At 47.7% G+C, this 26,024-nt stretch overlaps 1 protein-coding gene across 1 annotated transcript in view; it reads right to left on the bottom strand.

Annotated features, from left to right (window-relative positions):
• LOC122407989 (probable serine/threonine-protein kinase DDB_G0272282) overlaps positions 1–22,230 on the bottom strand; it is a 34,425-nt gene extending 12,195 nt beyond the window's left edge. The window contains exons 1-2 of the mRNA XM_043414479.1: positions 22,178–22,230; positions 18,903–19,336 (exon numbers count right to left, since the gene is read on the bottom strand). Of these exons, the coding sequence (XP_043270414.1) occupies positions 18,903–19,336; positions 22,178–22,230 (487 nt within the window). The remainder of the gene's footprint in view (positions 1–18,902; positions 19,337–22,177) is intronic.
• Positions 22,231–26,024: the final 3,794 nt, after the last annotated feature.

The following is a 26,024-nucleotide window of genomic DNA, read 5'->3' on the forward strand; positions in this document are numbered from 1 at the left end:
CATTGGCAATAGAGACGTACGTCGATGTTGTCGCGTTTCCCACTATTGCTGCTTTCGATTAATGAACGAGGCCTACATACACGGGCGATGCGGGAGTCACCGGATTACGACGATTAATCAAATAACTCGGACATTTCGATGGAATTACGCCGCCTCGGAGGCCCCTCGAACGAATGTTTATCAGAGCTTTTCCGTATTTGTACGAAAAAAAGATTTTAAAGACGAATCGAACAGAACGAAAATGGGAAAAAAAAACGTTGAATTTTTTACCGGCGTGAGGGATAAGCTCGGTGCTCTCCGTTGTTGGACCGTTTCGTTTGTCTCGAGCTCTTCCGCTGTCATCGGGACGAAGACCGAACGAGCGGCGAGTTTGAAAACGAGAGAAAAAGGAAAAGGGAGAGTCTTACGGAGCAAAGGTAAAGTCACAGGCTCGATTCTTCTTTGCTAGTAAGGTAAGAAGCCCGCGAAAGAGCTCGTAACGAGAAGCAGGAGAAGAACGAAAAGGGGGGAAAGGGAGCCGATGTTTTTAGGTTCGAATCGTGTAGCAAGGCCCCCAGGAAGGTCGACCGCCTTTTCGAAGCGAGTAATATAGTACTCCGGAGCATCAGGTATACGACACACGGAGCGAGGATGAGGCGCGGATAACTCGGCTCACCCAGAGTTCTTTCTCTCTCGCTCTCTTGTACACGCTCCGGGCGATCACGTCCGCTTTTGCCTCCCTCTTTCCTTTCTCGGATAATCCTCTTTCTTCTGCACGACTCGATGTCACTTTGGATCACGCCGAATGAGAATCGAGAATAAGAAATGATTTGAGACATTGCGCGACTTTCCTCCCGACTGTTCGTTCGATCAACTTCTTGTTTCATTTTTTTGACAAAAACGCAATTCCGGTGGGAAGAAAATGTTGGAAAACGAGAGCAAACGCGGTTGTAGGGAAAAAAGATTCGCATTTTTCATGAATCGACATTAATCTCGGTGGAGTGTGCGACGTCGCATTATTCCACGAAGACGTTTCACGGCGGCCGAATAATTTATAGAGCACTCGTAGGCGCATGAATTACGGCGGATAAAATGAAGGAAAAACATAAAGAAAAAAGAAACGAGCGATGTGACACGACAATAGTAAAAACGGAATGATTTACGTCATCGCGCGGTGGCGGATTATTACGCCGGATAATACGCGCGCATCATCGCTGCACCGAAGAGTTGCGCCGTTGCAAACTTGGCTCGGAATTTCATCGCGTGTATTATGATATATAAATATCTGAAAGAGACGGCGCGAGACGTCGTCATAAACTTTAATCAACTCCTAATGCGATTCTCTGCACCCCCACTATTTTCTGCTCGCAGTGACGTATTAACGAGCGAATAACGATCGTTGGACCTTGATAATAATCGTTGATATTCTTTATCCTCAATAAGAACTATGAGAAAGAGACTTTGACATTGTGACCGTTGTATAATTTGTTTACGGGAACAAATTTTCGTTGTTTTATAGTCAACATTTGACAGTAATTTGAAAAACTTTGCCAGAAGGAATAAAACGCCGAGCATGAGTACAGAACAGTGCACTATTTAAGGAGGCTTGTGTAAAAAATGTCGTAGGTCTTTCCATTAACCGCTGAGACACGTAAATTTCGAGCATTGGAAGAGGAGCTAGTATTTTCACTGTCAAAATACGAATATTCCCGTAAATCTCGTTTGGAAATTTGATTTTCTTATGGGACCAAATGTTACTCTCCGTCCTTTCAACAAACTCTATGCGAAAAATTAAGTAGATCGATTGCTTAGTTAGGGCGTGAAGGAAGGACGAACAGATACACGCATTTATAACATTAGTTGGGAAATTAATTTCATGAAGAAAGTCCTGGGAGTTTGCACAACACCAAGTACGATTGGGAAAAAAACGTATGCGAAATCTCTCGAGGTTTTTCGAACTTGACTTCCGTGCGATGAAAACGGGAATACTTTTGGGCAAATAAAAGAAGACGTGACCGAAATGAAAGTACGTCAAAAATGAAGATCATCCGTGAGTTTTGAATTCACGCGACTGGTGCGCACAATAGAAAATACGATAAATTGAATCAACGTATACAAATAATAGAGCGTGCGAGTGAAGTCGAGTGAGAAGAGAAAAAGCGAGAGAGCGAGAAGAAACAACGTGGGCGTCGGTCACGTTCCAATCTCCTTGGCTCCCTTTCCGCGGGCGCGCACAGCGAGTCACGAAATCGCGAATATATTTATCTCCCTCATGCTTGTTATTGCTTCGAGTTCGTCTCTTTCGGTGGCTCTCTGGCTCCGGGACTGCCGAAATTTCGTTTCGTCTTCTCGAGACGTCGTACGCGTCTAGTGTCGAAATTTAGTAAGGCGTCTCGTCGCGTTCTCTCGCACGCACGAGCGTCGCGAGCGAGAGTCAAGGGGCCAAAGAGCCAAATAGACGGCGAGAGATAAACTTGGGGGAACATTAGCCAAGAAAGAGGGAAAAGGAGAGGTTTCTCGGGTCGGGGGTACCGGTGTGGAGGGACTCGACGCCGGACGGAATAAGGGACACCGTGTAGTGTATGAATCCCCGCATATAAACACGGGAATGTATCCGCCGTTTTAACCCTGCTGTTTGTACGAGCAAGTTCCATCTCGTCTTCTCGTCCGATTCGGCGGGAAGATCATTTAATTAAACAACACATAAATATAAACGATAATTCTCGACTAGCTCAGGCATCTCAGCTTCGGAGAGACTTTTTCTGACTGCGAGAATTGAACGAGTGCTTCCAGTTTCGTGTCACGACCCATAAAACTTAAACTTTGATCGAATCATTGGCTCGAGTGGGAGAAAGAGAAGAAGAACAGCGAGCCGCGACACCTGCTCGCCGAGTCGACATGGAACGACCGCGCGTGTACCCCATCGAGCCTATCTCTGTATTGAGTGAATTTGTACAGAGGCGAGGGGAAAGAGAGAAAGGAGGCGGGAGAGGAGAGAAAAGGGGCTTTCGTCTCGTTCTGGCGCGGCGCGTTGTTCTATATTTATCCCACTCATTAGGTCTATCTTCGTCGCGCATCGTTCATTCATGAATCCATCCTTCTCGCTCGCGCCTCTCCGTTTGTTCGCTGACTGGGGAGCAGGTCGCGGGCGGCGGGGAGCTCGAGCGGCGTACTCGCATCTTTCTCACTTCGGCGTGTTCACGCGTTCATTCATTCTCTCTCGATCTTATTTCGCCGCGTCGCGGCGAGTTTCGTCTCCGCGCACCGCGCTCGCGTCCGCGGAGGGACATTTTCTTCGGGGAGCGAATATTCCACGGCGAATACCGAAATGCAAACGCACGCACATGAATGTAAATATATAACGAGGAACGCGATACATTTCGCGGTGCGAAACGCAACCTCGCGACGACGATGCTTCGCGCGACTGGACAGAGCTCACCCTCTCTCTTGCTCGGTGTCTCCGAGAACACAACCTTAAAGTATAACGCGTCGGAGCGAGATGGCGCTCGCCTGCTCCCGTCGCCCGAAATAGGACCGCGCGCTAGCTCTCTCCCGTGTGGGAGCGCCAGAAGTAAACTACTCGCGGTTAACTCTCAACAGAGACGCGAATGTGCCTCCGAGACTTTCCGTACGTCGCGCGTATTTATGTTAAACACACGCGTGTGCCCGAATCCACTCGTTCACGGATAGAAGCAGCTCGGCGGGGAAGAAGGAATTCGAGAGCATCACCGAATCGTATTCCGCACTCTTCTATAATACTATCTTCGCGGTGTGTGTCAAACTTCACAGGCTCGCGCACATCTCGACGCGATTTCCGCCGCATCCGCGCGTCGGATTATTGTCATATGGGCGAAAAATTGGTACGACACTTACGTGCAACGTCAACACAAACTCGTTACATCACCGATACACCGTGTTCATTGAGAAAGAAATATCAGAGACGGTCGAGCGAGATTACCGTTATCACGCGTCACGTGCGTGTGAACCTCGTCGAATGGGGATGCGCGTGTGTGCGCGCGCGCGCGTTTGCTTGTGTCACATTTTCTTCGTCGAGCTAATTCAATGCGTTTGACACGCTTTTTCATTGGAGCGAGCCCGCGAGAGGCTTTGCCACGAGTCAATATGACGGTGGTCCATTTTTTTTTTTCAAAAACTCATGCACGCAGCGCCAAAGCATTCGATCGAAAGGTGCCTCGGTGCCTGCGAAGCCGTCCGATAAACCGACGATTGACGCTGGAGAAAAAAACCGGACAAAAGTCCTTCGTTCGTCGGCGGCCCCTCGAACGGCGTTGCGAACAAACGAGATCGCATATGAATGGAGCTTTCCTTTTGGGTAAACTACTAAGCGAGACGAGAAAAAAATTGTCATCCCAGCCGTTCTAGCTCTCAGCGAGATAGACAGGTCCGAGGCACGGTTTCATGTGCGGCAGAGGAAAGAGAGAGAGAGACGCGCGGCTCTCCTTGTTGGGCGCGCGAGCACGATAGGAGCGACACCAACACACGGACGCGGACGCGGAGGAAAGTCGATGGCGTAATTTCGGCCTTGGGAGAGGACTCGAAGCACGTGTTTGAGAAACTTGATATACGCATGTAACGAGATGGTTGTTGCGTAAATAAAAGAATAAATGCTAATTCGTACGATTGGTAATTCTTGAAAATGCGTGTATTTTTCGATTGATCAATGAAATTCAAATGAGTCATTTTGAATGATAACCGCGCGCGCGCGCGAGAATGAACGTGGGGATTGGCTCGAACGAGAAATACCGAATTCGCACGTACGCGAGCGCAGCAACGACTCGACTTTTCTATCGCGCATATCAGGTGGGGGAGAGAAACGCGAGTGCATGCAGCGGGCCGCTGCACTCGTAACGCGCAAAGCTCCGTACACACCGTCTACATGGGAAGTGTGCGCGACGGGCAAAGGCGTACTCGCAGTGAGAATCATCGAAAGTTGCCACGATTAGGAAGGAGAAAGAAGAAGCGGTTCTCGCGAATGCGAAAACTCGAGCGGAGTTTCCTCCTTTTAATTCGACCAATACAGACTCTCCGGCAGTCCGTTTATTCCGAGCGAATCGATCGTACGCGGAGATTCTCTCGCGAGAAGCGAACGAATAATTGGCCGCGGCGCGTAACACGGGAGTCGCGCCACTGCTCGTCGTGTCGACCGAAAGAGACGGAGCATGGTGAGGCTACACGGAAAGTCTCTCTCACACACACACACACACACCGAGAAACGCGTACGACTCCCGAGCGTAAGCGTGTTCGCCGGAGATGGCTGATCTCCACCGAGCAATAAGAAGGCTTATACGAAGCGTTGCGAAAACGTCGGCCCTGGCGACGGCAGAGGAGAGAGCAGCGATCGAGCATGCAGGCCAATGTACACACCGGCGGCGAGAGGGAGACGTAAACATCCGAGCGAGTATAGTACCCGGGACTCCGACCGAGGAGCAATAGCCCAAGAGAAAAAGAGACAAAGAGAGAGAGAGAGAGACTTTTCGCTCGCCATCAATTAAATCCAATGAATAAACGTTGAGAACTCCCGACCAACAACGGACCGCGATCTTTCATGCACTCTTATTTTCTCTTTTATCTTACTCTCTCTCTCTCTCTCTCTCTCTCTCTCTCTCTCTCTCTCTCTCTCTTTTCTCTTTTTCCCAGTGACACTGCTCGCGCACACGCGGGAATTGCACCCCCGTTCCGTACGACGGATCGAATTCGTTGGCCCGCAATCCAGCAAAATTCATCGGCGAATCTCCACTCGAAATACACGCGCACTTTTAGCACGAAAGTGCGCAGGTGTCGAATGTTAATTCGACTGGAGCTTGAATCGTGATTTTTTGCGTGGCATATTGCGTTGCTTTTCGACGATTCTTCTTTTACGATCGGTCGCGCGTACTGTGGAGGGCAAAAAATGGAAAAATTTTCATACCATTTGCGTTTGCGTTTGGAATAAAATGATTTGTATTCATGGGAATGTGACGGAGTTTAAAAAAAAGTTTTTCACTTGCTTCGAACGAATGGTTGAAGCTCTCCGTTCCATTTCGGAAGTCGAGAGATTGCTCGAGTCGTTGATGGAAAAATTAATGACCCAATCGACCGTTTACCGTGGGTCTTACAATCCTATCGTGATGAATTTCGAGAGCGTTGGGACGCCATGTGCTCGTTCACTGTTACGATCATTATCGAGGATAAGAGAAGAAGAAAAGTTGAACGACGCTGAGTTTCCAACGTTGGAGTTCAACGAAATGAATGAAAACAAAATGATACATCCATCAGTTTTTTATTTCACGAATCATAATGGTGTAGATTGAAAAACTACGAAGTATAAATTCGGCAGGAAATAAATTGGAGAATTGCTGGAATTATTGAACAATTTTTTAGATCATTTCGTTGGACTCCAACGTTGGAAACTTCAGCATCATAAAGTTGATTGCGATAGCCGGGCGCAACCGAGTGAAAAATGAGCGGCACGTGACTGCTGTGAATTGGTTGACAAGAAAACGGAAGCACTTTTTCAAGTCCCACATCATTTAATGTGTGCGCAAGATCAATCGTTCATTCAAGCGTACCTCCTCGAGTGTGTTTCGGTGGCAGCGAAAAGAAATTTATTTGTGCGTACAGTTGTCGCGGGCTCATTAGAGCTCTCTTGTCAGGGAATTTGGAGCAGCGAAATATCATTAAAGCAATACAAATTAATCAGCTTTCGCACACGCGTCATTAACGCTTCATATTGGCGGCGCAATTAAACGACGAGTGCCGCCTGAAATGTAAGAGATTCGAAAAATGAACTGCGAACATTTCCATACTGCGACTGAACCTTCGTTTTGTTAAAAATTATCGACGGGAGCATTGAGAAATGACGATGCTGAAGTTTCCAACGTTGGACTCCAACGAAATGAACGAAAAAAAGTTTTTAATTCACCAATTTTTTATTTCACGAATCGTTGGTGCAGCTTGAAAAACTACGAATCGCAAATTTGGCAGGGAACAAAATAGGAGAATTACTGGAATTATTGGAGAGTTTTTTTCGATTATTTCGTTGGACTCCAACGTTGGAAACTTCAGCGTCATTGAGAAATGGAATGAACTAGCGCGAGGGAACAACGCATTTTCGTACGTTCGTTAAAATTGTTGACAACATTTTATTTTTTCGTTACAGCACATGGAAAAATTCGCATGAGAAGTTGAGTCGCGCGAAGAAGGGGTTGTGTGTACAAACTCGAACTCGTGGTGGAATGACATCTGGTGAAAGAAGCGTCGCGTGGGGCGGGCAACAAACACCATAATACTCGGGAGGAGAGTGACTTTTTGTGACTTTTTCGTCGCTTGTAAAATAAGGCTCTCCCTCTCTCTTTCTCGTGTTGTCGTTGGCTAAATATTCAAGACGCATGACGCGAAGTTCGCGGAGCCACATGTGGGCGATATCCTCGAGCGGAGAGCGCGTTCCTGGCTCGAAAGTGTTAAAATTCACCCGCGCGAACCAAGGCCATTGAGAGGAAACGGGGGAAAATTGAGAAAATAAAGGAGAGAAGGAAAATCGATGATAAATTTGAGGGCGTAAGGAAGGCGAAAGCTTGGAAGCTCTCGTGAGTATAAAATGTCCGTAGATGCGTATGAAAGGGAATAAAATAAAAAGGAGGAATAAGGAGCGAAGGAGAAAAATAATGACGGAGACGTTTCGAGGAGATCGCGGAGGAGAGCGCGTTTTGTTCCTCTTTCTGTCTGGAAAGCGCACCCTGCGGAAGAAGCCCCGCTGTTTTACGGCTCGACCAGTAGCAACCTGGCGAGAGAGGAACAGCCGTAGATACGAACATACGCACAAGTATACGTTAAGACGCGGAGGCGCATATAGGCTGCTTGCTCGTACGATTAAGTCGAGGTATAAAACTATACGCTCAGCTGGCCGCGCGAGAGAAAACCAGAAGAGGTAAGAAAAAAAGGAAGGAGAGAGGATGAAGAGTGGTATAAATGGTATAAAAAGTAAAGAAAACCGAGTCGCGAAGAAGGACGGAGGAGCAAATGAGTAAAAAGAGCGGGAGTAAAAAGACCGAGAATAAAAAGCTTGAGAAAAAAACGTGCGCGCGCGGTCCGTCCTCTCGTTCTCGTTTTATCTCGCGGCTATATCCCCATAAGCGCGAAGAGGAGGAGGAGGAGAAGGTAAGAAGAAACAGAAGATGAAGAAGAGGAAAAAGAAGGGACTGCCGGGCGCGGAGTTTACGCTGCCTCTCTCTTCTCTCCTCCAACAGATAGAAAGACGACTCGTCTCCGGAGCGTATACAGTACCGAGAGGAACGAGGGAGGTAGAGCGAGAAGCCGAGAGGAGGCGCTGACCGAGAGTGCACGTTCTTGTGCCCACTTTTGTATATATCTATAGAAAACGCTCGAGAGCCTCTCCTTGGAGGACTCTTGTTGTTACTGCCGTGGCTGTTGCCGCTGCTGCTGCTGTTGTCGCTGTATATACGTTCGCTGGGTGTGCGCGACGCCGTGATTCCTCAGCCAGTGGCGACCTGTTGGTGCGCGGTGCTCGGTTCGCCGTGTTCCGAGCTTCGCTACCGTACTTACGCGCTCTGCTCCTCCGTCCGAACCCCGAGCCGCACACATCTCAGTCCTTTTCTGAACGTGAATGAGCAACAACCGTGCACACACCGCGACACGACGCCACTCGCGATACTGAGAGAGACAACGACGACGACGACGACGACGACGACGACGACGACGACGACGACTCTACGGGTTACTCGCTATGCCCGCATCGCAGCCAGCATTCAGGACCGGACGAACCAGAGGCCAACAAAGAGGGGACAAAGATGGCCATGTTAAAGGGGAACGAGAAGAGGATTCATTTTATATCGCTGTGTATACAGCGAGCGCGAGAAAGAGAGGATACGCTCGATCGATCGTCGTTACCAATAAAAACCGAGTTACTGACTTTTACCCTTGGTTTATTATTTCCCCTTTTCGGCACGGCCTCGATCGTTTTTTTGGTACTCGCCGAAGTGACGTTTCCGAGGCTCGAGACGGCCGAATTTCCTTCCTGCGGGTTCTGGAACGATAAGAACCGAAAGAATCGTTTCGAGTCTCTCGTGTCACGACATATTTTTATCCACGCTCAATGCGCTCCGGAATATTTTGTTTTTCCATTCCAAGAGTCCGCGCTATCTTCACGATTTCTCGTGCCAAATGCCATGCAGCAGTGAAACAACGAGTGGGAGGCCCCAGGGCCGTACGCGCGCATCGATTTTCCATCGTCGCCGTCCCCAATCGCTCTCAAACCTCGCCGCATTTCATTTCAATAATATTCCCGTGCAATCGAACCGCAATGACAACTGACTCGAAGTTGGAAAAACTTTCAGCATCGACAACTTCAATCACGCCGATGCGAGGAGAATACACGCGCGGGGAAAGAAACACGAAAATATTTAACGCTTCGAATCGATCGAAAAGGGCGCGGGAGCGCGGGCGAAAAAACAGTCGCGTCGTCCAGGACGACGACGACGTTAACGGCTCGCGACGAATCGCGAGCCGGTGCCCGAGGGCACCGACAACGCCACCGCGCTCGACGTACTCTTTATTTCGGCGGATCGCCGAGCCCCCCGGAAGAAAACGCTCTTTCTCTCGCGAACCATATCGGCCCGTTATCCCATTCGAGAGAGAACGAGAGAGAGGATTGAAGTGTAGACTCTTCGTAACACGGAAATACGCGCGACGAGAGAAACACGCTGCTGGTAATAAATGCCAGTGCAATATATATACGCGCATCGCGATGGAATCACCATTCCACCAGTGTATATATAAAAGACCCATACGTCCCGCGCACACTTTCAGCCCGAGTGTATTATAAAATAATGCGAAATGGAGAATAAATAATTACCGTCATAAATATATACCTTCGCGCGTTTATCCCACGTTTCTTTTAACGAGTTGAATAACGTACGAATCATAATTACAGCAATAAGATTTTAAGCTCGTTTCTCCGTTCTTTGTTCAATCGTTATTTCATTATTCACGGAGATAAATGTATTCTGAAACTATCTCGAAAATTTCGGATAAATTTGTTGTTCTTTGTAAAGCGCGTGCCATCTTCGGGTACTATAAAAAGCACGAGTAGCACAGTAAAATTTGCCGATCTTCGTGACAAATTTTCGGTAGTGGGTTTTTATTTTTTGTCCAACAAAATAACACATCATAAATATTAACGTTGGCACTTGCAATTTATAAAATAGTTATCATTTTGTTCAATTTCGTCTCTGATATTTTCAACGGTAATCGCGATTCGTTTGCAGCGCCAAGGACAGTAATTTTGATAAAACAGCGTGCATCATACTGCGAAATGCTGGGCGGCGCGCGATGGTTTTTAACAGGTTATTCGATTTCTTTGCCGCGTCTCTAGGTGTGCGCAAAGGGCATCGAATGTTTCGTCTCAGTTTCGGACCGTGTGATTTTTCAGGGTTAACGACGATTCGGTTCGTCAGTAGCGCCGAATAATTTCCCAGGGTATATCGCCCGGGACAGAAGGGCGGAAACGGGTGAGCTACTCCGGAGGATATTCTTGAGCGTAGGGTGCACGGTAGCAGAACGAAAGTGAGTAGGATAAAGGGAGTTTGACGGTGGCCAGGCCACGAGGATGATCTCCCTCCCTCAGGGAGCTCCGTTCGAGCCTCGATGTCGGAGGTTCGGTGGTGGAGTATGCTCGGTCACGCAACACCGGATATCCTCCAGACGCGACGTGCGCTCACGCTCGCTGCGTGCGTGTCTCTCATCGTCGTTTCTTCTTCGCGTTAAGTTATTTTATTTATCTTTCATGGATTCGTTTTTATCACGTCCCTCGTCGTGTCTTTTCGGGCTCTTTAAAGAGCGTACGAGGGAGTTTTTTAAAAAATGTTTGTACGCTCGCGCTGGCGTGTGTTGTGGCAAAAAATGCTTTTGATAAATTTCGATGGCTGCAACGTCGCAGAGGAGCGAAAAGGAGGGGGCGTCAAATTGGGCGAGCGTTCGTCAGAATTCCCGTGGTTGATTGCGGGAGAGCTCAACGCCGCGGTACGCAGCCTGGAAACTGGAGGAACATTCCTCGCTCGAGTGTCGCGTCGCCTCCGCGTCGTACGAGGGAGCATCGAGCGAGCAAGAATTTGTTTTCTTTCACACTTTTTCTTTTATTTTGTTCGAACACGCTTTTTTTATTTTTTATTTTCCCGTCCTCTCGCTTCTCCTCCGCGGAACGAGAACGATGATACCGTGCACGAGACGGCCGCGCCAACAAAGATCTCGTGTCGAGGATCGCGCTCTCCGAGAACCCGAGGAGGGAGGGAAAGAAATTTTTAAAGGGCCAAGAGAGGCGACACTCGGCCGGGGGCATCCCGAAAGAGGACCAAGAGCAGGTATGTAACCGACTCGTTCTCCCTCGCCTCGGCCCCCTCGCTCTTTTATCTCCGCCGTTCTTTTTATTTTTCTTCGCACTGACACATCATATCCCACACCGCACAGCAGTGCTCTCTTCCATCACGGGAATCTCTCTCTTTCTCTCTCTTAATCCTGTACCGCGTGCTATATACGTACATTCGACGAAAAGTTCCATCTCGAAAGAGCAGCGGGGCAGAGAGAGAGGGGAGATGGAATGTGGACGCCATATGGCCGGGCCTTCTCGCGCTGCGCGTCCATCCACCCACTCGTCCGCCACGTCCACCCACACGCTCGAGCGCGCGCTCGCGCTTTTCAATACTCTGCCAGCAGAGCTAATAAGGACCAGTCTCCTCGATTTTCTCTCGCGAAATCATCCTCGTTACGACCTTTTCCCAAACTCTCGACTCTCCTCGTTTTAACTCGCGTAAATATACGCGCGGCTCGCGGTGTACGCGCCTGCATCAAAAGTACCCCCCTGCGAGTACTCCTCGCGCATACGCGCAACCGCGGCATCCGACACACGCTACACCCACGTACTCGAATATGCTCTTGGCATCGCAAGACCGGCTCTCTACGTACGCGCGTCAAAAAAGAAAACAACTATTTCCGACTCTCGTGTATATATACCCTCCGGGGAATTACCGAATGCTTACATGCCTCAACGTCCAACAAAAAATGCTCTAGAAACTTTCAACCTCTGATACAAACAGCCCCGGCACCGAATTCGAGCCAAATGCCATCCTTTCGAGCGATTCTCATAAAGAGAAACAAACACGAATATGCTCAAAATTTTCTCTTTTGCCATTCACGAATCCGGACTCCGCAATCATTCCTCGAAGAATCGACGACGTTGAAGTTTGCAACGTTGCAACGTCGCAACGAAATTAACGAATAAAAGATTTGTAATTCATTTTTTTATTTCACGAAATCATCATCTGGTGCAGGTTGAAAAATTACGAATTGCAAATTCGGTAGGGAAGAAAATTGGAGAATTACTGAAATTCTTGTTCTTTAAAATCATTCCGTTATGGACTCCAACGTTGCAAACTTCAGCGTCACGAGGAAATGAGTGGGTGAGAAACAAGCGAAAAAACGAACGTTTTCAGCTTGACGAAATGCAGCAGGCGAATTCTCGTTGCGTAGAATTTCCATACGTATCCACTGCGTTAATTCGTCAGAGTTATTTGACGCGAGGGAATGATTGAATGACGAGGAAAATCGAAGAGCTCGTCGCTCCTCGTCGACCGGATGTGACGCGGTTCGACGAGAGCCACATTGATCAACGCGCGGATCGTCGTCGCAGAGAGATAGGTCGTGTGGGGTAAAGAAGAAATAGACGGGAGAGACGAAACCAACGCGAGCGTGATAACGAGTCGAGCAGGCAGCGCGTGGTTTGTACGTGTAACAAAAAACGTGCTACCGGATCCCACATGCGGAGAGGCGAGTACAAACTATCCTCGCTCTTGGATCGAATGACAATATTTGCGCCTTAATTAGCTTTCGATTCCTCTTTATATTTCCTCGTTTATTTTCCTCGTATCGAGATCGAAATTCACGCGGTATTCATCCACGTGCGTGTTAATATTTTTTTAATCGCTCCTCCCTTCTCAATCGTCCCGTAGATTTTTATAATCACCGGTGTAACGGCTGGTGACGGTTCCGCGAAACGTCGATATTACGAACGCTCCGAACGAACGATCGCGCGCGCTACGCGCTCTAAGGGATTTGATCGAATTTTCATTACATCGATTCTTCCCCGCGCATCTTCGCTCCTCAATGTCGTTTCGAGTATCGCGCTTTTTAAATGTAAGCGCTGTCCGCTCGGTGTATATATGTGCTCGAGTAAATAAATAAATGCCCACACAGCGGTCGATGCGAGCCGGAACGAAGAGCGAGGCAAAGGAAAAGAGCGTTAGAGACGAATCGAGGACTGGCGGCATATACACACCACTTACGAGAGAAGAAGAGAGCTCGCGGGGCCAGAGAGATAACGGGGTTGGCAAACAGAGATAGCGCCGTTGTGGCTCTCTTCGCCTGACGAGACCACTACTCTCGCGTTGTACGATCAAGTCCGGCTCGTGAATGCTTCTCCCGGTGTCAATCCCGGCCTCCAATTTCTCCGCGACCAGCGTACGCGTAGTGCCGCCTTTGCTATTTCAGTTGAAGATCGATTCGTGTTTTCACCCTCCCCCAAGATGACAGCATCGTTGATAATGCGGAGTGAAGCACACTCCTCGAAATCGCTTCGGGAGAAACGATTATTCGAAGAGGAACATGCATTTTTACAGGCGCCAATGACAGTCGATATACCGTCAAAATCGGACTGGAGCACTTGCGTGTGCGTTGGTATACGGCACATTTTTATTGGTTTTCCGATAAGCGGACCATTTTTTGTAGTTGCAAGTAAGGAATATTGTCACGGCGGACGCTGAAACGGTCGTTCGTGCGGATTGCTAACGGGGACGCTGAACACGTTCGAGCCCAACGAAACGATGTAAAAAAACCGTCCAATACTTCCAGTTGTTCTCCAATTTCGTTCTATGCCGAATTTGCAATTTGGAGTTTTTCAACCTGCACCGATACTTCGTGAAATAAAAAATTGGCGAATCACAAATGTTTTCTGTCGTTCGTTTCGTTGGACCCCGACGACGCAAACTTGCGCGTCGTTGCTAATAATTTGTTGCTCGTTTCGAAAGATTTTATTCCGAAGATGATTTAATACGGAAAATAAGAATGTTTGCGTTGGGAATTTCAAGGATGGGCTCACGGAGAGGTTCTTCGATGTGAAACGAAGCAAATTTTTCTTGAAAATGAGTATTCGCTCCCAGGCCGCTGCGTAAATTCGGTATTTTTTTCCCGCAACGCGTTCTCGACGGTTTCGAGCATTTTTTCGTGAGCTCTTCTTATATAATATGATATAATTAAACGTGACGCCGAACGAGAACATGAGGCGCGGATGGAAGCGTAGAATTGTTAATTCAACGAGGGACTCGTGACTGCGTATTTGAACATCCGGTTTAGCGAGAGGCGATTGTAAAATCTGTAGGAATTAAGGAATGAACGGAAGTGGAAAACGTCACCGGGACTCGAGCACGTGTGGCTCTGAAATAAGTCCTTTCGGCGCTTGTGACTCGCGCGGCGCATGGGTGTGCGTGCGCCGCACATGCATGATCAATTTCCGTAGCTCGTCATCGCGTATGCACCGCGACCAACACGTGCAATCCGAACGAATCCTATAGCTCGCGCGACACTCAATTTTCAACCGTTCGATTCTCGTTTTTGTCGCAATCTCTCGTTCAATTCTCACGCTCGTTAAAATTCCAACAGTGTACGCACGTATTCGAGAAAAGACTGGATTTCTTGCGCACGAAATCCAGTCTTAAATGGAAATAGTAGCTCGACACGTCGCGCGCTCCATTCATCGAATGTATCTGCCCTACTCGTTCCTGCCCTCTCCCTCTTTATCTCCGTTTATATTTCAATGTACAATTCCGAATTAATAGCAAATAAAGTCGAATGATCGAACGGGAATCGTTGACCGTTGACGAATCATGATCGTCCTCGAAATACTGTACACCAAAATAAAATGGCGATTCGCCAAAATAAAATAGTCCGGATATTTATAGGTTGCGACGAGAGAAAGAAGAAAAATCCATCATATTTTTGCCGAGTCGAAAACGTCAAAGGTTCGCCTTAAAGTTTGCTGAAGTTTGCAACGTTCGAGTCCAACGAATTCGACGAAAAACAAACATTTGTAATTCACTCATTTTTTATTTCACCAAGTGCACCTATCGGTGCAGCAGGTTGACAAACTACGAATTGACAATTCGGCGGGGAACAAAATTTAAGAGTTACTTAAGCCTACAAACGAGGAAACAAAAGAGTTGATTTCAAGCCATGTTTCGCGGCCTCCGCGCACAGGAAATCCGCGTGCGTACACGCGCTTCCAGGGAAGATAGAGGATGATTCGTTGAAGAGCGATCTTTGTACGAGAAAAATGGGGAGCGGAAAAGGGGCAAGGATAAAAAGGAGGGCGGGGGGAGACGCATTCGACAAGTTTTGCGCCGGTGCAAAACCGGCCTCGCAAGCGCACATTTCCTTCTCTCAATTTCGCCGTGTAGTCGCGCGGACGCATTCGAGCTGCTCGTTCTCCGCGTATATGTTATAACGTGTGCCAACACATTAGCGCGACGAACACCTGTAAACGCACGCGGATTAGTATACATGAATGTAAACTCGCGGTACTTTTGCGCAAGCGTTATTCCAGCCAATGAAACGACGCCGGTGAGGACCGATACTCGTCATCGTTTCACGTCGTACCCACAGCGTTTACGCGAGTGTGTGCTCGTGTGGACAAGGAAAAAATATGTACGTACGCATGTGACAACGACGAGGAGGAGGACGACAACGACGACGACGACTCGATGGTTTCATTCATGCCAGTGCTCGGGAGTGCGCTTGCGCAGCGTCAATTGGTATTCAACAACAGAGACACACGTACGCAAAGGTAATAAGGCGGCTATACGAAGATGGCAGCGTTCCGAATTGTGTCTAGGCGCGATCATCAAATTATTTGCGTTCGATTATCATTCAAAGTTTCTCGATCATTCGAGGCTTAAGGATCGCTCGTCATCCTTTGGGCACCGAATCGTGACACGCGTTGGACGTTCGAGTCGAACGAATGGAACGAATTCAACGAAAAAAACAATTGTAATTCACTGATCTTTTGTTCCGCGAAATCATTGGTGTAGGTTGGAAAACTACGAATTGCAAATGCTGTAAGGAACAAAAGTCTAGAATTACTGAAATTGTTGGAATTTTTTTACATCATTTCGTTGGACTCCAACGCTGCAAACCTCATCGTCGAATGTTTCTCTTTGTAAGATACACTCGAGAGGTCTGCAACTATCGAGAAAGAGACGGAGAGTTTCTCCCGTACGTAAATTATGTTTATATTATATATATATGTATATAACGTTCTATATTTCGGAGCGGAAATGAGCGTCGCGTCGTGAGACTTTCACGAGGAGCGCTTTCTATCGCGGTCCGAGTGGTTTCATTCATATGGCTCGAGTCGATTCACAAAGTAAACTCTGCCGATGTCGTGTTCGAATCGTAACGTTTATATCGTTTTATTGTATTCGAAATAAACGTGGCGAAGGCCTTCGAGTATTTTACGGTCGTTCGGGGCTCCTCGGAGATCGGTACGCGTTTCGGGGCGAACGATTTCGCGAATTTACCTCCAAATCGAATGCTCCTACGAACGCCAGTATATAAATGGGATATAAATGTTTGTCTGTGTACGGCGTGTGCGAGAGGAGAACCGAGGCAACGATCGAAGTTGGCCTAACGGTTGATCGCGAGAGCGAGCGCGATTATGGAGGAAAAGGGAGTGAACGCGCTGGTGCCACGGCCAAGCGGAGGAGGAGAGGCGACGGCCACGGTAGCGCTAGAGTTTTCTCAGTCACTCGAGAGTGCATATCTCTCGGGATTCTCTCTTCATATAAGAGAGAGATTCCGACGAGTGTATCCCGCGCGAGCAAACGTTCGCGAGTCCCTCTTGTCAGAGCCACGGAGGAAATGAGAACGTCTCGCGTTGTTTCATGCGTACAGGCTCCGTCAGGTTGAACGGTCGATGAAATGAACATCGGTTCTGCTCTCAATGGCGATTGAGAGCGCTTTTATTTCTGTTCGAATCGTCGACTGTTCGAGTCGCTCGCTCGCGCCGTCCAAACGAGCGAAGATACGACAAAAGTGCACGAGGCCATTTCCGTAGAGGATAAAATTTCCAATAAAAAAAGTCCCCGCTAAAAACTCCGTACGGTCAATGCTTCCGGCTCTAAACTCCTCGGAACACGAAACCTCGCGTTTCGAATGATTCTCAGATCTAAACTTTTCTGCGTAAAATTCGATGCTCCAAATATTTGGTCCCACGATGCTCCGCGTTATCTCTGACGGTTTCGACCGTGGCCGCGATAAAAGAACGTTCGTCGATCGCCGCGACGATCTGCTCGTCAAAAAACGATTATAAACGCGTTAGCCCCATCGACTACGAATCCTGGAGCAGCCTGTACAGCAGCCGCATCGCGATCGGTGCGGTTACAGTAAAACGAAAGAAGAGAGTTTGCGCTCCCCAGCAAGAGTACGAAGTACCCCAAGAGAAACAGAGAAATCGTCCTCGTCGTCGCCGCGCGCTGCTCGTCACGCTTCTCCTGTGCCTCTCCTCGCTCCTACTATTACCCCTGCCACAACGCTTACTACTATTACTACTGCCAGGAGAGTAATAGTAAAAGAGAGCAAGAGGCAAAAAACGATACACCGGAGATCTCGTGAGGAGCGATGAAAGATTCCATTGGTGCGGTTGCGCGCGCGACAACGACGCCGCGCAGAGAGAGAGAGAGAAAAAGGACGAGCCGAATGCAAATTACGCCGAGGGGATAAACCAGATAGAGAATCTTCTGTGTTCTCTCATTCTCTCGTCAGGAAAGATCTCTCCCGCGGAGATACGAATTTCTATTTACGACGTTGCGTACACCGGACAATTATATGTTTGTATACGCGCACGTTCGACCTTTCGTTTTTGGATTTTCAAATTTCCACGCACCACTCCCTCTCGTGGAATAACGGATCGAGGGGGGCCTGCGATTGGAAAATTTTTAATTTCTCGTTGAAACAGAGGGACGCGGTACGAAGTTAAAAACGCGTTGCTTCCTCGAGGCTCGAAAATTCGAACCTAACGACCGTCCGGAGGCTCTCGACGAGGCGGCCCATTATTTCACGATTAGGACGAGCGTCCCTCGCAACGCTGACAACGTCCGGAGGGCATCCTCCTATCGGTTTCAACGATAAGGGCTCTCAATCTGGCCTTTCTCCCCCTCCCCCTCGGGGGAGAACCATTACCGTATCAGCGAGCGACTCTGTTCGGGAGTGTCTCATTTGAGAGTGACATTCGATAAAAGAATTCCTTCCGCGCTGACGACGACCGCTCTCTTTCGAGTCCATTGTCAAATGGACCTGAAAAAATGGTCCCTATTCGAATTACGACTGATAGTCGTAAGCTTTTCCGGATAATCCTCCGGGATGCCCGGATCAAGTGACAACGCGAATAAAAAATGATGTTGAAGTTTGCAACGTTCGAGTCCAACGAAATTATGCAAAAACAGTCTCCGCAACAGCTTCGGTAATTCTTCAATTTTGTTCTCTCGCGAATTGGCAATTCGTAGTTTTCCAATGTGCACCAATGACTCGGTGAAATAAATAATTGGTGCATTGCAAATTGCATTTGTTTTCGTTAAATTCGTTGGACTCGAGCTCCGCAAATTTGAGCGTCGTAATAAAAATGAGCGACATCGGCATCGACGACGGAGTTTCGGAAGCTTCGAATCGGAGACGAACACTTTAATGCGAAATTTTCAAGCCCCAAACTGCCCAAGATCCTAATGCTCCTGGAGTAATCTGTAAGACACAGCTCAGACTGGAAAAAAAAAAAAAAAAAGAAAAAGATAACGAAATGAGTGAGAACTAACCGTTTCGACCAGGGGGCCGCGGTGGCGCTGGGTACTGTGGTGGCGCAAGGATCGGCGGCGGCAGAGTCCTCTGAATGTTAAGAGTCGTTGGACGTTGTAGGGAAATCGGTGGTTGTCTCGTACTCCTCGTAGAAGACGTAGATGGAATTTCGGAGGGAGGAAAGGAAAAGGCGGCTGTGGAGGAGGACAAAGACGACGACGATGACGACGACGACGACGACGACGACGACGACGACGACGACGACGACGACGACGACGACGACGACGACGATGACGACGACGACGACGACGACGACGACGACGACGACGACGACGAGGGTGAGTTAGCGACCGTACCGAGAATCGTTAGGGTCGCTGGACTCGTATTGTTGGGGGGCCAGGGTGGGCGCCGCGGTGGCAGCGCCGGGGGCGGGGGGCAGTCCAAGGTATCCACACTTTCACACTTTTAATCCAGCTGTGCCACACCGAATGCCGCCTCCTCTCTCTTTTCTCGGGCTCCTTGTTATTTATAACGATGATAGTAATAAAAATAATAATAATAACGATTACAATTGAGGTGATAATCGTAATCCGTAGTGGCGCGAGTTTCGCTCGCTCGTAGGCCACTCGCGTTCGTCCCGTTGATACTCCGTCGTTGTTATTGTTGTTGTTGTCGTCGTCGTTATTAATATTTATCCACAATGCACACGCGCGATAATGACGTTTCTCGTTTCCGTCGAGGCGCAGCCAGCCACCGAAGTGTGGGGGGCGCACCTCGAATCTTCCGGAACAGCGGAGGCTGCAGTTTGAACCTCGTGATTGTTACGAGTATTAAGTATAATGCGAGAGAAAAAGCCTCCGCGGGGAGTGACGTTCGGTCACAAAAACTCGACGGTTGCTCGATAAAAAAGTGAGGAATTAGGATCGATCGATTGTACGAAAGTTGCACGACACACAAGTAACACACCCGCAGCGATGATGATTTCAACAAAGATGCTCTTTTCGTAGCACGAGAATCGACATACCGCGGAGGCGCGCGCGGATGTGCTCGAAGAATTTTCTTTTTCAGTCACTCTCACTCGACTCACCGAGGGGAAGAGCCAGCTGGGGGGAGGAGGACGGGGCCGAGGGGGGCTGGTTTACCAGAGGAGGCGAACTGTACAGAAAACACACAGCGAGTTGAGACCGCGACGCGGTCGCGCACACCACCAACCGCCGACGAAACACATTGAGAAGCGTGGCCTCCTCTCTTTCTCTCTTCCTTGATCTCTCTACGCGGCTTCACGTCTTTCTCTCCCTTTTCACCACAGCCCGACGACGAGACAATATTATGTTTCTCATCCACGTGCAAAACTCGTATTTCCGAGACTTTTTACTCTCTGTGACGACACTCCCGATTATATACATATATACAAGATATTTATATATAAATATATATGTATTTTCGTGCGGATGCGGGATAGCGATCTTACGAAGAGTAACTGCGCTGCGAAGTATTTCTCTTCGAGTTTTTAACACGCTTTGCTTTGATCGTCGGACATAAGAAGAAAAAAAAGAGACACACGCGCACCCACACACGTACACACCCACACATGCACACACTGCTCTTCGCGTATCGTCGCGCACCCGACGAGAAATACGAGAGTTCCTTTTATTTAATATTTCCTTCGCTATTTATTCTTTCCTCTCGTATCTTGTTTCAACGATACTCTCGTTCCGTCGAGTGTCATCGAGTGACGTTTGATCGCGGAGAATGCGAGATTTTTTGAAGGAAATTCGATAAAAAGGGCCGCGAAACAATGAAAAATAAAGCGATCACCACCGTGCGGGCGCTCCTCGCACACTGACTCTTCGCTGGCTCTCCGCTACGAACATCCCCTCCCTGACCCTCCGAATCCCCCTTCTCCCTGCCCCGCCCCAAACACTTCCATTCTCTTCGTCTCGCTCCCGTCCTCCTCTGCTCAACCAACGTGTAACGTATAACGCAAGCTCGTCCGTGTGTCGTTCGACTATGCCGAACGTATACGTATCTGCACGTACATTTTTTCTCTTTCTCTGTCCCGGTCCCTCTTTCTCAAACTCTTCATCCTTTTCTCTCGCTCTTTCGCTCGATACGATGCGCGCGGCTCCTCGCTCGTGCTTCGCCTCTCTCTCGCTGGATCGCGTAGGCCGGCCGCCAGTAAACAGGCTCCTTCATTCACTGCTTATTTTATACTGGCGGGGCCCCTACGATCACAGAAATAGCCTCGGATCTCGCCATCCTCCTTTGCCATTCGGCCAGGCCTCCCTCCCGCTGCTCTTCTCTCTCGCTCTTTCGTATGCCCGTCACGATGATTCGCGTCGTCACGCGGATCGTACAGTGTACAGAGTTGCCCACCGAAACGATCGTGAAACGAGCAATGATTTCTTTGGCTCTCGTTACCAATTTCTTTTTTTTTTTCTTCTTCTTCTTGTTTTTTTTTTTTGCGCTTTGTTTTTTCCCTTTTTTTATTTCTCGCTTTATTCCTCCGATGAAAAGAGAAATTCAATGTTTTTTTGCCGCACTGACCCCCACCCCGCGGGCTCGCTCAAAATGTCTCACTCAAAATTGACACACTGTACTACGCGAATGGAAAAACCACTCTGTCCCTCCCGCAGCGCACTGCCTCAATGACGACTCGACTACCCGCGCTTCGCCTCTTTTTATAACACACTTATTTCACCCACTTCCTACCGGAAATTCTCTCCGTACGTGCCGCACGCCTGTGCAGCTACGATAATAGAAAAATTCTCCATTCGTCTCTCTTGCTCCTTGTCCAATAACGCGCACGAGTCGCTTACGTAATTCCAATTATCCAGAAAAGTGAGCTAAAAAGAACAACAATGCGGTTCCAACTATGGAGACTATAATTATCCGCTGCGCGAATACGTCGCCCAAAACTCTTGATAAATTTTCAACATTCCGCACGTTACTCACGAAATCCGTCAAATCTCGCTTCCTCCTCGCGCCTTTTATTTTCTCAAATAAATCTTCGTGATCGTTTTTGTTTTTAAAAAAATTTTTTTTATCCCTGCCAACAAACTTGTCTCGTTACAATCGAGCAGAGACATACAAACAGAAGCTTAAAATAGAAAACTCCGATGAGATTCGTAGACGAAATTGTCTCGATCTAGGAATTTTCGCGCATGTTATGTATTCCACCATCCGGAACAGTGGGGGTGGCGATACTCGTACGCCAACAAACTCGAGCCTCGAGAGAAAGAGCGACGGAGAAATCCGTTTCTCCCCGCGATCATCCTCTCTCTCTCTCTCTCACTCCTTCTCTCGCCTTCCCCGTCGAAGAAAAGTTGTGTTGGCCTCGGCGGCCATGTCTCTCCCTCTCTCGCAGCCGAGATGGTGTGCCTGCGTTCCTGCCGCTGGCTGCGGGCCGCGATGTACGCGCGGAGCTTGTTCCCCGAGCGAGCCACGAGTTTCAGGAGCGTATCAACCCGTTATATATACCAGCAAGAAAAACACCTCTCACGATGCCATTGACTCCGCGGCCGCTGTCCTACGTTCAATTTCCTTTTTTTTATCCCTTTCATTTCTCATTTATTTTCGTTCCTCACTGCATTGAGAATAAAACGTACAGCGCTCGAATTTCGTCGAATTTCTCCCGCTACACGACGAGCCGACTTTTTCTTTACTTTATTTCGCCAACTAGAGGGAGGTCACGACCTTTCCCCGTTCACGCCCGAATCTCCTACGCGACCTGACGCACGATTATGAAAGACTGAAACAAAAGATATTGCGATCCTGCTCAAATCCAAAAATCCACCGGCCATCATCATCGCGCGCGCGTTCGGTACTCCACATTCACATTCCGTCGCTCTTGCAACTTGGAATGTTTCGGACGTTTGCTCCGAGCCAAGAATTTCGGTGTATTCGTATTTCAGTACTTCGCGATCGTAGCGGAGAACTTCACGGGGAAGTTTCCATTCTCGTCATACGAATATTTTTTAAATTTCTCATTGTTCTTTAAAAATTCCAGAATTTCTTACATACACAGAATCGTTGAAACCGAAGAGTTGCTTCGACGTTAGACGGCGCGCGTCGATTGCAAATTCGAAAAAGTCGTCTCGAAAAATCAGACTTTTTCATCAATTTTTCTAAGAATCAAAAGAAAATGGAATCTTTGAGAAAAAATGATTGTTAAGACGTTGAATCATTGCAGAAATTCTAATACAGAAGTCCACGACTCAGCGAGATTGAACGAAGCCGAATAAAAGAAACTTCAAAAGCTGGTATATTTCGACGAGAGCTCGACTTATTTCTGGCCCATGATGGATGCGTTGAGATGAATCATTCGATTGTCAAATATTTCGTTAAACAATTGATAAGGCTCGTTAAAAGGCGTTTGAGTTTAGTAAGACGCTGCTCTCCTGGCGCGGTGTCGGTGATAGTGCGACGATGGCGAGAGAACTCGCAAGATTTGAGCCGGCCTCGTAGCGAGAGCAAACTGCTTCCCGTAGCCTCCACGCGTCGCGCCACCGACGCGCGCGTTCACTCGCCTCGCGAGCCAGAAATCCCCCCTCGCTGCGCCACTCGCCGGCCCCCGTTTTCCCCACTCTTTCCTCTTCGCGCCGCCATTCTCCGTAGCCCAGACGCGATACTTCATTCATACTCGTATTATGCGCTCAGGAACGTACCGCGCGCGACGAACCCCTTACTCACTCTACTTTTTCTCCTTCTACGCGGCCCTTTAAACTTCTCGATTACATCGTATACGCGCAGTGGCTCATTCGTTGGCCGAATCGCCGGGGCTTTAACTTTATTTTTACAAGTCAAGGATTCGCTCAGCAAATTTATTCGTACTCGTTTCATAGACTGGTTTCCTTCAAATGTTTTATCATCAGCAGCTCGTGAATGAGCACCGAAGACCTGAGCTTTCGTGATTCACTGGGAAATTCGGCTTTTTATTTCATTCGACGAATCTCGCGAACTTGGATGCTCGCAATTGAATTCAATCTAAAGGGAATTTTATTTTTTAAAAAATCGCAATTGACGATGATTAATATTCGATCGCGACGGCCCCAGTTAATTCATCGAAATCGTTGTATTTTCTCAGCCACATTTGAGTCAGAAATTTGTGAATGGTACTACTAAATTCACACACGGATGTGATAGCGATCAGCTAATATTTACAACGGGGTAAAAGAGAAAAGGAAGAACAAGAGGCAAAGAGAGAGGGAGAGAGAAATATGTAACAAAGATACTCCGAGCGAGTACGTGCTGAACGTCACGCTAATATATTTGAACGATTGTGTAATCGGTCGCGAGTAAACGCCGTGAGGGAATAATCGAGCGGGTCGCTTTGCGCAACGGTAAACGTTTCGCGAGTGCGATAAACATTGGGGAATGATTTTTAAATGAATTTATCATTTACCTACATCCGTTCTCGAGCCGGAAGTCGAGCTTTCCCAATCGCTTCGTTTACGTGTCTTTCGTAACAACGTTTACCGCGCGAGGAGTCGATAATCCGTGCGCTAGAAAAGATAACGATAAGAAAGCTAGAAGGAAATTAATGAAAAAGTGAAAATCATCGATTCTCCAAGCTCCGGGGAACGAAAATTTATGGAGCAGAGAACAAATTTTAATTGTTCTTCATCGCTCGCAACCTAATGATGAATAAATAAAAAATAAACAATTTATCGGAAAATATGATTGTACACATGGATCGGTTGATAGCGCGTTGTTATCGAACGGGTGTCGTCGGGCGCGATAACGCACGACTCGTCTCGATGCGATAATCCATAAATCGAACCGCGAGCGGTGGAAGGGGAACGCGAGAGGCCGCTCACGATTGTACCAACTTCCGCGTTCTCTCGTATTTTCTTCGGGGCTGCTCTCAAGAGAGAAATAAAAATGAGAATCGCGATAACGTCTGGCAAGTTGCCCCGTTTCGTTCATTATTTAAATATCGATTCATTCATCCTTTGGGAGCTTCATCACGGCAAACCAGACACGAAAATATTGACATCATTTAAAACTCGAACGTGACGAAAAATAATGAATTTTACGTTATTTCTTTGCAACGCTCTATTTCACAATCGAATCTTCGACGATTCGAGTCACATTTTTTCCTTCATTCAACAATTTATTCAACCTTTTTCGCAATTATTTTTTATCAGATTTCGAAAAAATCTCAATTTTCTGTTGCTATTTCTCGATCAGTACGTCGCCAGGAATGTTAAATAAATCAAAGATGAGTATTTGCTTGCTACAAAACGTTTGCGTTCCGAGCGAAATTTCAGTTAATTTTGAATTTGATAGCGACATAAAATGAGGATTCCCCGCGCCGATTGAAGAATTCAGAGAGAAAAAAAAACGGTTATTTGGAGCACGATTGATCAAGATGCCCGGGAATCTAGGGAAAACGCAATATTTGATAATTATGCAATTTCGTTACTTTTTTTCTTCTCCAAGCTCTTGATTGGACCGAAATAAGTGATATTACGTCGGGGGAGGCCGACATTTTCCATAAAAATCATAAATTAGAGGTTTTTTTTTGTTTATCGGTAGTTTTGTACGATGAGAAGGGTGGGCAGCGTAAAATAAAATAGAACGAGAGCATTCGTTAATATCCGAATAAGAGTGGAAATTCTGTATATGAGAGGAAGTATACGAAAGAGGAGAGTAAAGGAGGAAGAGAAGTTGTTGGGGCAAAACGAGATCCGTCTGATCGTTGAGCGGCGTGGGTGGCGTGGAAGACGTTCAAGGTCTTCGAGAAGTATCGAGTTACGTTTTGATTCGCCGTGGAAAAAATAGGAGGGGCAATAGAAAAGATACGAGAGGAATCAAGTTCAAGTCCGCTGGCTGCGAGCACCGATGGAATCGTCTGGTTTCTCGGATCTTCCATTTCCGCTAGTCCGAAAGCACGGAATGTCGGGACGTCAAAAAAGCAGGGCCGTCTATACTTTGATCGATTGAAAAAGCCCGAAATATAATCCGAAATAAACTCTGGCGTGGAATGAATACCGACGAGAAATTCGTGAGCCGAGTTCTGCGCGCGAAATGTAGAATCGCGAGGAAGTTTTGAGACTCGTCGAAAGAATGAAAAAAATGCTCATCTTCTAGTACAATACAAACTCACGTTTTTTATCAATAAGCTCGAAAATGCCGTA

The sequence above is a fragment of the Venturia canescens genome, chromosome 3 (assembly GCF_019457755.1).
Source record: "Venturia canescens isolate UGA chromosome 3, ASM1945775v1, whole genome shotgun sequence".
Taxonomy (NCBI): domain Eukaryota; kingdom Metazoa; phylum Arthropoda; class Insecta; order Hymenoptera; family Ichneumonidae; genus Venturia; species Venturia canescens.